The sequence below is a fragment of the Chiloscyllium punctatum genome, chromosome 11, assembly GCF_047496795.1.
Source record: "Chiloscyllium punctatum isolate Juve2018m chromosome 11, sChiPun1.3, whole genome shotgun sequence".
NCBI lineage: Eukaryota > Metazoa > Chordata > Chondrichthyes > Orectolobiformes > Hemiscylliidae > Chiloscyllium > Chiloscyllium punctatum.
This window is the reverse complement of record NC_092749.1, coordinates 98,512,551-98,525,433: the sequence shown is the minus strand read 5'-3', so window position 1 is coordinate 98,525,433 and position 12,883 is coordinate 98,512,551. Positions and strand designations below refer to the sequence as shown.

The following is a 12,883-nucleotide window of genomic DNA, read 5'->3' as shown; positions in this document are numbered from 1 at the left end:
TGTGTGAGTGAGAGAGAGAGAGAGAGACAGAGAGACTGTGTGTGTGAGAGAGAGAGATAGAGACAGAGAGACAGTGTGTGTGTGAGAGAGAGAGATAGAGACAGAGCGACTGTGTGTGTGTGTGTGTGTGAGAGAGGGAGAAATAGAGATAGAGAGACTGTGTGTGTGTGTGTGAGAGAGTGAGATAGAGACAGAGAGGCTGTGTGAGAGAGAGATGGACAGAGAGACTATGTGTGTGTGAGAGAGATAGAGACAGAGAGAGTGTGCGTGTGAGAGAGAGAGATAGAGACAGAGAGACTGTGTGTGTGTGTGTGTGAGAGAGAGAGAGACAGAGAGACTGTGGGTGTGAGAGAGATAGAGACAGAGACTGTGTGTGTGTGAGAGAGAGAGATAGAAACAGAGAGACTGTGTGTGAGAGAGAGGGATAGATACAGAGAGACTGTGTACATGTGTGAGAGAGATAGAGATAGAGAGACTGTGTGTGAGGGAGAGATGGACAGAGAGACTATGTGTGTGTGAGAGAGAGAGAGAGAGAGACTGTGCGTGTGAGAGAGAGAGATAGAGACAGAGAGACTGTGTGTGTGTGAGAGAGATAGAGACAGAGAGACTGTGTGTGTGTGAGAGAGATAGAGACAGAGAGACTGTGTGTGTGTGAGAGAGATAGAGACAGAGAGACTGTGTGTGTGTGAGAGAGATAGAGACAGAGAGACTGTGTGTGTGGGAGAGAGAGGGATAGATTCAGAGAGACTGTGTGTGTGAGAGAGAGAGAGATAGAGACAGAGAGACTGTGTGTGTGAGAGAGAGAGAGATAGAGACAGAGAGACAGTGTGTGTGTGAGAGAGAGAGATAGAGACAGAGCGACTGTGTGTGTGTGTGTGAGAGAGGGAGAAATAGAGATAGAGAGACTGTGTGTGTGTGTGTGAGAGAGAGAGAGAGATGGACAGAGAGACTATGTGTGTGTGAGAGAGATAGAGACAGAGAGAGAGTGCGTGTGAGAGAGAGAGATAGAGACAGAGAGACTGTGTGTGTGTGTGTGAGAGAGAGAGAGAGACAGAGAGACTGTGTGTGTGAGAGAGATAGAGACAGAGACTGTGTGTGTGTGAGAGAGAGAGATAGAAACAGAGAGACTGTGTGTGTGTGTGTGTGAGAGAGTTAGAGACATAGACTGTGTGTGTGTGTGAGAGAGAGAGAGATAGAAACAGAGACTGTGTGTGTGAGAGAGGGATAGATACAGAGAGACTGTGTGTACGTGTGTGTGAGAGAGAGAGAGAGAGATAGAGAGACTGTGTGTGTGAGAGAGAGATAGAGACAGAGAGACTGTGTGTGTGTGAGAGAGAGAGATAGAGACAGAGAGACTGTGTGTGTATGTGTGTGAGAGAGATAGAGACAGAGAGACTGTGTGTGTGAGAGAGAGAGAGATAGAGACAGAGAGACTGTGTGTGTGAGAGAGAGAGAGATAGAGACAGAGAGACTGTGTGTGTGTGTGAGACAGAGATAGAGACAGAGAGACTGTGTGTGTATGTGTGTGAGAGAGATAGAGACAGAGAGATTGTGTGTGTGAGAGAGAGAGAGATAGAGACAGAGAGACTGTGTGTGTATAAGAGAGAGAGAGAGATAGAGACAGAGAGTGTGTATGCGTGTATGTGTGTATGTGTGAATGAGAGATGGACTCACTGTCTCTGTCGACATCCCTTAATTTATTTCATTTCCATCTGTGGGATCTTGCTGTGCATAGTTTGCCTGATGTTATCCCTGCAAAGGGAAAGAAAAGGGCAAGGTTGATTCCACTTCAAAATGGTGCTCAATGAAACGTTTTGAGCTCTGCTGCGGATGGGTCTGGTGCTATGTAAATGCTGCCTTGTCCTTTTCTCTGCAGTGCACTGCTCTGCCCGGTCATCTGTTTCTTTCAGTCTGTCTGACTGTTGTCTGCCTGGTATCTCTCTGTGTACCTGTACTAGCCCTGTCCCTGACGTGACAGGGTCTGTTCACATGCCGTGAGAGAGGTTTGTGACATGTTCTTATTACCAGCTCTTGCTTACCTAACCCCCTTCCCTCAGCCCCGAGAGATCTAACCCATCACTTGGGAGTCACAGCGGCTGCTCCAGGAAGGCAAAGAGATCCCGCTGTGAAACACAATCCCGGGACAGAGAGATATCCCCGGGAGGTACCATCGTCACTGTTCCTCGGGACTGATCTCTGGGATTAACTGGGAGAAAGTGAGGATTGCAGATCAGAGTCGAGAGTGCGGTGCTGGAAAAGCACAGCAGGTCAGGCAGCATCCAAGGAGCTGGAGAATTGAGCATAAACTCTTCATCGTTCCTGTCAATTCTCCTGCTCCTCGGCTGCTTCCTGACCGGCTGAGCTTTCCAATCACCAATCTGATCCCTGGGATTGCTGTACAAGGGAGAGTGGGGGTCAATTGGGCCTCTTACTTACCACAGTTCAGAAGAATGAGAGGGGAATGCACATTGAAGTGTATCAGATCCTGACAGGGCTGGGTCAGTCTGCTTCAGAGGGGCTCTGTAGACCAAGGGGTCTCAGGGTCAGGGTTCAAAGCAGGCCATTTTGGGTTGGATTGAGGAGAAATGTCTCCACTTAGTGGCTAATGAACCTGTTGAATTCTTGACCACAGGAGGCCGTTGAGGTTAAGTTGTGAGAGAAGGAAGTGACCTTCTCAATGCTAAATGCATCAAGGGGTGTGGGGGCAGAGGACGAGTGTAGCATTGAGATGACAGAGCATGACTTTGACTGGCTCATGGGCCGTAATGGCTGTTTCCTGTGTTCCTTTCGCACGTTCTCACTCAGGATGATGTTTTCTTTCTGGCAGGACCGATGCCGAGAGCACGGCCGAGCATTTGGAAGCTCTGAGGAAGCTGGCCGGTGAGGTGCAGGCCCAGAGGTTTGTCCTGGACGACCTGAAGGAGCAGAAGCAGATGCTGATGGACCGTCTGGACCCCGAAGACAAGGAGCTGATCAAGGAGCAGAGCAGTCACCTGGAGAGACAGTGGGTGCAGCTGGAGGGGCTGATCGAGAAGAAGATCCAGCTGTCCGCTCGGGTCCTGGAGGAGCTGAGCCAGTGCCAGGCCCGGCTGGACGACCTGCTGGAGTGGGCCGAAGCGCAGGCCCAGCTCTTCGGCGAAGCCCTGAGGTGTAGCCCGCCGGCCGAGCTGGCCCAGACCCTGCTGCCGGACCACATCGCCGTCTGCAATGAGCTGGAGTCGCAGGAGCTGGCCCACGGGGCGCTGACGGAGGAGGCCGAGAGGATCTTGGCCCAGCTGGGCCTGGACGAGAGGCAGCAGCTGCAGAGGGCCCTGAGCGCGCTGCACGGGAGGATGGGCTCCCTGCACGAGGCGGTGGGCCAGCGCAGGAAGTATCTGAGCCAGGCCCTGTCGGACCGCACCCAGTTCCTCATGGCCGTCGGCCTGGCCAGCAGCTGGGTCCAGCAGAACCGGTTGGTGGCCACCTCCAAGGAGCCCGCGGCCCTCATGCCGGCCGAGGTGGGCAAGCAGATCCGCAGCTGCAAGAGCGTCGGCAGCCGCCTGAAGGAGTACCAGACGGACGTGGCAGCTCTGTGGGCTCAGGGCAGGGAGCTGGCCAAGGAGGCGACGGAGGAGGAGACATCCGAGATCATGGCCCAGCTCCAGGAGCTGCAGGCCACCTACGACTCGGCCTTGCAGGAGGGTGCCCAGCGGCTGCAGGAACTGGAGAAGGTGCTGCTCTCCAGGAAGTACTTCAAGGCCGACCTGGACCGGGTGTGCCAGTGGATGAAGCAGGCCGATGTAGTGACCTTCCCGCAAGTCAGCCTGATGGGCGGCGACGCGGAGCTGTCCTCACAGCTCGCCAGGTACCGGCAGGTTCTGGAACAGTCCGCCGAGCACGAGAACCTCCTGCTGCTGGTGCAGAGGGCCGGCCGTGAGCTGCTGCCCTCCCTCAGCGAGGCCGACCACTCCTTCCTGGACGAGAAGTTGAACGCCCTGCCCCGCCAGTTCAACAGCATCGTCGGCCTGGCCAAGGAGAAGTCCGAGAAGGTCCAGGAGGCCATGGTGGCCCGCCAGGAGTACGCCTCGCTGGTCAGCCTGACTGGCAAGGCCCTGGGTGAGCTGGAGGAGCAGCTAGTCCGGGTGAGCAAGGCCCGCCTCAGCCTCTCGTCGGAGGAGGCCGAGTCAGCCTGCAGCGACTGCCGGGCCCTCCTCGATGAGGTGACGGGCCTGGGCAAGGCAGTGGATGACCTGAACCAGAGGAAGGAGACCTTCCGGAGCTCCGGCCAGCCCTGGATGCCCGACGAGGTGGCGGGTCTGTCCGGCCTCCACAGCCGCCTGAGGCGACAGGCTGAGCGGCAGCTGGCGCTGCTGGGAGACACCGCCAAGGCCTACCGGGAGCACGAGGCCTGCTCGCTCAGGCTGGAGGCCCGGCTTCGCGCCCTGGCCGAGGAGCTCGTCCGGGTCAATGAGGAGACCCTATCAGTGGAGGAGAGGCTGAAGAACTACCACGCTCTGGCGGGGGCCGTGCAGGAGGTCAGCTCCCTCCTGAAGGGGCTGATCGAGCAAGTGGAGCAGTTTTCACCCGAGCTGGACAGTGGGGCCCGCGAGGCAAGGAGCCAGCAGCTTCAAGCTTGGAAAGAGGAGCTTCAGTCAGCACAAGGAACCATCAGCGCCAGGATAATGGAGTGCGAGAGCAGACTGATTCAAACGATCGACTTCCAGACGGAAATCCAACACTCTCTGGATTGGCTGCAGCAGGTGAAGGGAGACCTCAGCGCCGACTTGAACCTGGATGTCAATCTCCAAGGTGTCCAGGAGGAGATCCGGAAATCCCAGATCCTCGAGGAAGAGGTGCAGTCGAGTCTTCGGATCATGGCGGCATTGAGCAGTAAAGAGAAGGAGAAATACTCCGAGTCCAGGGAGCTGATGCCTCCAGAGGTGGAGAGCAATCTGTTGGAACTTTCCAGACTCGAGACTGAAGTCCAGGAAACCTTGACCAGCAAGAAGGTTAGCCAGTTGGTTATAAACTGTGAGGTAATAGGAAGCCAAACCATCTCTCGTTGACCTTTGATCATTGTTGGGATGATGGCATAGTGGGATTGTCATTGTATTATTTGATACTAATGTTCTTGGGGTCAGTAATGCCTCTTTTTCTCTTTCTCTGATATTACACCTTATACCTCTTCATTGCTATCTCTTTCTTTCTCTCTCTTTTCACCTCATTTAGAGCTGTCTCCCATGTCTAAAAGCTTTCTCTTTGGTTTGACAGTCCTCTGTACGATATTACAAGTCTCCCCTGAATATTATAGCTTCTACTCCAGTATTAGGGCCGATCTGTTAGTCTTATCGCTTTCTCCCTGGTAATACAGGTCACTGGATTAGTGGTGCTTGAAGAGCACAGCAGTTCAGGCAGCATCCAACGAGCAGTGAAATCGACGTTTCAGGCAAAAGCCGTTCACTTCATCAGGAATACAGGTCACTGTCCAGTCTGATGGCCCCTCTCAGCAGCATTACAGCCTTTTGTCTGATTTTTAAAATTTGTTTGTGGGATGTGGGCGTTGCTGGCTGGGCCCAGCATTTATTGCTCGTTCCCTGTTGTCCCCTTGAGAAGGTGGGGGGAATCTGCCTTCTTAAACCACTGCAGTCCACCTGCTGTGGGTTGACCCACAATGCCCTTAGGGAGGAAATTCTGGGATTTTGACCCAGCGACATTGAAAGATATTGCAACCCACTCACCAGCATTACAACACACTCTCTCTCTCTCTCTGTCTCTCTCTCTCACTCCCCAGCATTACAACATACACTCTCTCACTCTCTCTCTCACACATACGCACACACTCACCAGCATTACAACACACACTCTCTCTCTCTGTCCTTCTCTCTGTCTCTCTCTCTCTCTCTCTGTCTCTCTCTCTCAATCCCCAGCATTACAACACACTCTCTCTCTCTGTCCTTCTTTCTGTCTCTCTCTCTCTGTCTCTGTCTCACTCACCAGCATTACAACATACACGGTCTCACTCTCTCTCTCTCTCACACACACACACACACACACACACTCACCAGCATTACAACACACACTCTCTTCCTCTCCCTATCTCTGTCTATGTCTGTCTGTCTCTCTCTCTCTCTCTCTCTCTCTGTCTCTGTCTCTATGTCCCTCTCTCTCTCTCTCTCTTGTGGGTATTATAGTCCAGTCTCCAGTCTGCCCTTCCAGTCAGTGGAAATTCTTCTCAAGGCTATTGGCCCTCAGTAGCAGCAAAGTGAGAGTCATAACGTTTGTGAGAAATATGACTCAGAAGTGACAGGAGAGCTGATCATTTTCCTTGATGCAGATTAAGACGAGACAATGCAGGTTAAGAACGCTGTTGGCCAAGTAGTGAATGTTTTTTTGTGGCGAGAGTTGACGATAATTTCTGTTTCACACTCCCCAACCAGACATCCCTGGACTTGGCGCAGACTCTGGTCCAGCAGTACCTGCGGGCAGTTCAGTCTGCCAGGGGCTGGCTAGATGATGCCAGTGCCCTCTTGCAGCAGACTGGAGATGGCGTGGACGTTGAGGCTTCGGAGGAGACCTTGAGAAGGCACGTTGGGTTCTTTGCCACGGAAGCAGAGCTGGCCAGCCGGCTGGGAGAGTTGGAGGCACTAATGCCCGGCTTCCTGCCATTGATCAACACAGCAGGGAGAGAACACGTGGAACAGAACTTGGCGTCACTACAGCAATGGAGAGCAGACACTGAGCAACAAGCTGAGGCTCAGCAAGCCATTCTGCAAAGGTAAACTCCTCAAGGAGGCGACAAGATCGAATGCACGTTATAAAATAGGTGTGGGGGTTGGGGTTGGGGCAGGCTGTGTTGAGGAGGCGGTGGGGGGGTGGGAGAGCTGCTAGAGAATTAGGCTACTCGGCCCATCGGAGAACTTGGACTGACTCGGGGAGTGGGCAAAGAAGAGGCAGACGGAATACAATGTGGGAAACGGTGAGGATATGCACTTTGTTGGGAAGAATATTTTCAAAACGGGGAAGGGCTTTGGAAATCTGAGGCACGGGGCAACACGGGAGCTCTAGTTCAGGGTTCACTTCAGGTTAACAACAGGTTCGGTTGGCAGTTAGAAAGGCAAATGTAATGTTGGCATTCATTTCAAAAGGGCTAGAATACAAGAGCAGGGATGTACCACTGAGGCTGTATAAAGCTCTGGTCAGAACATACTTGGAATGTTGTGAGCAGTTTTGGGCCTCGAATCTAAAGAAGGATGTGCTGATGTTGGAGGGGGTCCAGAGGAGATTCTCAAGACTGATCCCAGGGATGAAGGGCGTATCATGTGAGGAACAGTTGAGACCTTTGGGACTATACTCAGTGGAGTTTAGAACGATGAGGGGTGATCTCATTGAAACTTATAGAATACTGAGACCCCTTGATAGAGTGGACATGGAGAAGATGTTTCCCCAGTAGGGGAGACTAGGACCTAAGGGCACAGCCTCAGATTGAAAGGATGACGTTTAGACCGAAGGTGAGGAGGAATTTCTTCGGCCAGGGAGTGGAACTCATTTCCGCAGAAGGCTGTGGAGGTCAAGTCATTCAGTGTATTTAAGACAGAGATAGATTGGCTCTTGATTAGTAAGGAGATCAAAGGTTACAGGGAGAAGGCAGGAGAATGAGATTGGGAAACGTGTCAGCCATGATCGAATGGTGGAGCAGACTCGATGGGCTGAATGGCCTAATTCTGCTCTGATATCTTATGGCCTTATCTTATGTAATGCAAGGCTGCAATGTCATTGGGGAAGAAAAAGTGAGGACTGCAGATGCTGGAGATCAGAGTCGAGAGTGTGTGATACTGGAAAAGCACAGCAGGTCAGGCAGCATCCGAGGAGCTGGAGAATCGACGTTTCAGGCAAAAGCTCTTTGTCAGGAATAAGGCTTGTGGGTCGGGGCTGAGAGATAAATGGGAGGGCGGGGGGTTCGGAGGAAGGTAGCTGGGAAAGCGATAGGTTGATGAAGGTGAGGGAGAAGGTGATAGGTCAGAGGGGGCAGTGATGGACAGGTCTGGAGGGCCATGCTGAGTTGGAGGCTTGGGACTGGGATAATGTGGGGGCAGGGGAAATGAGGAAGCTGTTGAAATCCACAAGAGGGCATCCTGTCTCCCCGATGTAGAGGAGACCACATTGGTCATCTACTGTATCCGTTGCACCCAATGTGGTCTCCTCAACATCGGGGAGACAGGGCACCTTCTTGTGGATTGTTTCAGAGAACATCGCTGGGACACCCACACCCACCAACCCCACTGCCCTGTGGCTGAACACTTCAACCCCCCCCCCCTCCAGCTCCATCAAGGCCATGCAGGTCCTGGGCCTCTTCCACTGCCAAACCCTTACCACCCGACGCCTGGAGGAGGAACGCCTCATATTCCACCTTGGGACCCCGCAACCACACGGGATAAATGTGGATTTCAACAGCTTCCTCATTTCCCCTCCCCCACATTATCCCAGTCCCAAGCCTCCAACTCAGCACTGCCCTCCGGACCCGTTCATCAATGCCCCCTCTGACCTATCACCTTCTCCCTCACCTTTATCTACCTCTCGCTTTCCCAGCCACCTCCCCCCCAACCCCACCCCCCTCCCATTCATCTCTCAGCCCCGACCCACAAGCCTCATTCCAGATGAAGGGCTTTTGCCTGAAACGTCGATTCTCCTGCTGCCCGGATGCTGCCTGACCTGCTGTGCTTTCCCAGCACCACACTCTCGACTGCAACGTCATTGAGCTAGTGTGGGCAAGTTAGCGGAGCAAGGATATAACGCAAGTGGATTTTTAATCAAGGAGAGAGTGCGTAGAATGCTTTCAAGGGAGCAACACGTTCTACAACCAACCAGGGAACAGTTTATCCTGGATGTGATATTGTGCAATGTGACAGCAGTAATTTCTGATTAATTAATCAGAACAAATGAAAGCATGAGTAGAAGCTAGCTAGAAACATAAAATGGATAGGAAGAGTTTCTATAAGTATATAATCAGGAAATGTGTGAGTTATGGGAATGTGTGTTCTTCAGATATCGAGAACAGGGAGTGAATAGTAGATAATAAAGAAATGGTGAATAGAATGAATGTATATTTTGCTTCTGTATTCATTGTAAAGGATACAGAAAACACTCCAGTAATATCTGAAAATCAGGAGATGGAAGGATGGGAGGAATTTGAAATGTGTACTTTTTTAAAAATTGAACCTATTTTTCCTAATCAACCTGTTCGGAGATGTTCTTTCCACCTCTGGAGCAGGTGGGACTTGAACGTGAGCCTCCCAATCCAGGGATAGGGGCACTACCGCCGCACCACACAAGGGCCCCTGTGAGTAGTTTAGTCTCTGAATCCTAATGGACTTCACTTAGAGTCTTCTATTGGGGGCTAATGAGGTAGTAGACGCATTGGTGTTAATTTTCCAAAATGCTTTGGATTCTGGACAGGTTTCATCAGGCAGGAAAATAGTAAAAATCTAGTCAAGAAGGGAGGGAGTAGGAGAACAGGTAACTATGCTGTAGTTAGTTTGATATCTGCCTTGGGAAAGCTGTGAGAATCAATCGTTAAAGAGGTTATAACAGGGCACTTGGAAAACTCAAAGTAAACGCAAAGAGTCATAGTCGTGTCAAAGAGAAATCCTAGCACACCAATTTATTGGAGCTTGTTGAAGGAGTAGCATTGGCTCTGGATAAAACTCAGCCCATTAACTTACTCTGCTGTATTGAATTTTCAGAAGGCATTTGGCACGTTTCCACATAAAGTGCCACCAGGATTTGCATGGTGGCTCAGTGGTTAGCACTGCTGCCTCACAGCCAGAGACCCGGGTTCAATTTCCACCTCGGGCAACTGTCTGTGTGGAGTTTGCACATTCTCCCCGCGTCTGCGTGGGTTTCCTCCGGGTGCTCCGGTTTCCTCCCACAGTCCAAACATGGACAGGTTAGGTGAATTGGCCAGGCTAAATTGCCTGTAGGTGCATTAGTCAGAGGGGATTGGGTCTGGGTGGGTTGCTGTTCAGAGGGTCAGTGTGGACTTGCTGGACCGAAGGGCCTGTTTTCACACTGTAGGGAATCTAATGTAATCATAAAAGGCTATTGTACAAAGTGGGAGCTCGTGACGTAGGGGTAACATAGCAGCTGGGATAGACAATTGGCTGGCTGGTAGAAAACAGAGTATACATGAATGGGTTGGTTTTGGATTTGGCGGGATATGACAAGTCTGTGCTGGACTCTCATGACTTTGACAAGGATGGTAGCTCCTCTTGAAGATGATGCAATGATTCCTGAAGAAGGGCTGATGCCCGAAACGTCGATTCTCCTGTTCCTTGGATGCTGCCTGACCTGCTGCGCTTTTCCAGCAACCCATTTTCAGCAATGATAGGTTGGCAAGTTTGTAATGAAGTTGACATTACAGGGATGCAGTGAATGGGCGAAAAATTGGCAAGTGGAGTAAATGTGGGAAAATGTGAGGGTGTTCATTTTGGCAGAAAGAATAAAAAAGTAGAGTGATTTAAGTGGATTACGGCTACTGAATTCTGCATTGCAAAGCTGCTGTAGTGCATGAATGGTTAAAGGTTAGTATTTGGATACAGCTTGCTGGAGAAATTGAAGTAAGTGTGAAGAGGTTATGGATCAGCAACACAGAGTGTTGGTGAGACCATATCTTGAACACTGTGTTCAGTTCTGGTCCATTTATTTAAGCAAGGATGTAAAAGGTGTTCAGAGGAGGTTTACTGGATTGATCGCGTGCTTGACTTCTGAAGAAGGGTCACTGTTTGTGAAACCCTGCTTTCTCTCCACAGACCTGCTGAGTTCTTCCAGCCATTTCTGCTTTGGTTGTCTGATTTCCAGCACCCGCAGTACTTTGGTTCTGTTTCTCGTTTACTGGATGGAATGAGTGGGTTGTCTTATGAGGAAAGATTGGACGGGTGGAACTTGTTTTCACTGAAGAGCAAGGGGCGATTTGCATGAGGTTCACCACATCCTGAATGGTCTTGTCCAAGTGGGTGCAGAAAGGATCTTCCCTGCTGTGGGTCAGCCCACAATAAAGGGGGCGTTGTTTTACAATGGGGGGGTCACTCACTCAGAACAGCAATGTGGAGAATTCATTTTCTCTGAGAGGATTGAGGACTTTGGAACTTTCACTGCCTCAGAAGACAGTGGTGGAGGGAAGGTGTCAGAGAAATTAGCCCAATAAAGCAGAGGCCAGACAAACCAGATCGGGTAAAATTGACAAGCTGTTTATTACGAGCAATATCGCTGGAAGAGAAATTGACTAGACTGACACAGAACTGACTGTCTGTATAGTTAGATCAAGGGTTCTCTACCCTGAGCAGAGAATCAAGTCAGTTTGTAAAGGAATACAGTACAATTAAAAACAGTGAAAATACAATGGTCTTGATAGTCAAGTTACGATGGTGAGAATCGCTAAGCAGTTATCAGAAAGATGTCCCGAATGAAGAGTCCAGTAGTATCAATCTGTTCTTAATGGGATCAGGAGATTCCATCTCTCTTCGAGGGGAGGTGAAGATGTCCCTTTTAAAGCAGTAAGGTGTTTCCATTGCTGCTGTCCTGTGAGCGAGGTATTCTGGTGCCTCTCTGTCTGACCTGAGCTTTGTGTGGCTTTGGTATGACTGGGGTACAAGACTCCCCTTAGGGCTTTGGGACACCTGTGTTTATTGGGTCCAGGAAGCTTATTGTCTTGGGACGTGTATTCCCTGGTCTGCGAGTGACTATGGTCATGTCTGGTTTCCCTTTGTTAGCCTGTTTGGTCAATGCTGAGGCATTCTGGGTATTTCTTGTATGGTTTGAACTGGTTTGATTTTCTGTGTTCTGTGTGGCCATGCTGTGGGTAGGCAGGGTGGCAGACCTTTTCCCACACAAGGTCATTAAATATTTTTAAGGTGGAGGTGGATAGATTTTTGTTTGGCAGGGCGATTTATTGTTCGCATGGGTGGAAGGGAATGTGGAATTTTGAACGCAAACAGAGCAGCATTGATCTGTTGTGGTCCTGTTCGCCGAGCTGGGAATTTGTGTTGCAGACGTTTCGTCCCCTGTCTAGGTGACATCCTCAGTGCTTGGGAGCCTCCTGTGAAGCGCTTCTGTGATCTTTCCTCCGGCATTTGTAGTGGTTTGAATCTGCCGCTTCCGGTTGTCAGTTCCAGCTGTCCGCTGTAGTGGCCGGTATATTGGGTCCAGGTCGATGTGTTTGTTGATAGAGTCTGTGGATGAGTGCCATGCCTATAGGAATTCCCTGGCTGTTCTCGGTTTGGCTTGTCCTATAATAGTAGTGTTGTCCCAGTCGAATTCATGTTGCTTGTCATCTGCGTGTGTGGCTACTAAGGATAGCTGGTCGTGTCGTTTCATGGCTAGTTGGTGTTCATGGATGCGGATCGTTAGCTGTCTTACAGTTAGCTGTCTAACTCACAGGAATCCGATTCACTAGAGAGGAAGAAAAGGACAACCAACTCCCATTCCTAGACGTGATGGTACAGAGAACACCGAACGGAGAATTCACCACAAAGGTTTACAGGAAAGCCACACACACAGACCAAGTCCTGAACTATGAAAGCAACCACCCCAACACACACAAAAGAAGTTGCATCAAGACACTATTCAAAAGGGCCACAACACACTGCAGTACACCTGAACTGCAAAAAGAGGAAGAGGAACACCTATACAATGTATTCGCCAAAAACGGATACCCCCGCAATTTCATCAACAGATGCCTAAGGGAAAGACAACAGAAAGAGGACATGCCACAACCCAAAGGACTAGCCACACTATCATACATCAAGAGCATTTCCAAACTGACAGCCAGACTACTGCGACCACTAGGACTCATAACAGCACACAAACCAACAGCCACTCTCGGACAACAACTCACCAGAACGAAGGACCC

The 12,883-nt window shown here is 50.7% G+C and overlaps 1 protein-coding gene across 16 annotated transcripts in view; it reads left to right on the top strand.

Moving 5' to 3' along the window:
• The window catches only part of LOC140483251 (nesprin-1-like), a 585,321-nt gene that overhangs the window by 315,084 nt on the left and 257,354 nt on the right, over positions 1-12,883 (top strand). For all 16 annotated transcript variants that reach the window (XM_072581374.1, XM_072581386.1, XM_072581377.1 and 13 more), the window contains 2 exons: positions 2,828-4,988; positions 6,417-6,754. In XM_072581374.1, coding sequence (XP_072437475.1) covers positions 2,828-4,988; positions 6,417-6,754 — 2,499 coding nt within the window. The remainder of the gene's footprint in view (positions 1-2,827; positions 4,989-6,416; positions 6,755-12,883) is intronic.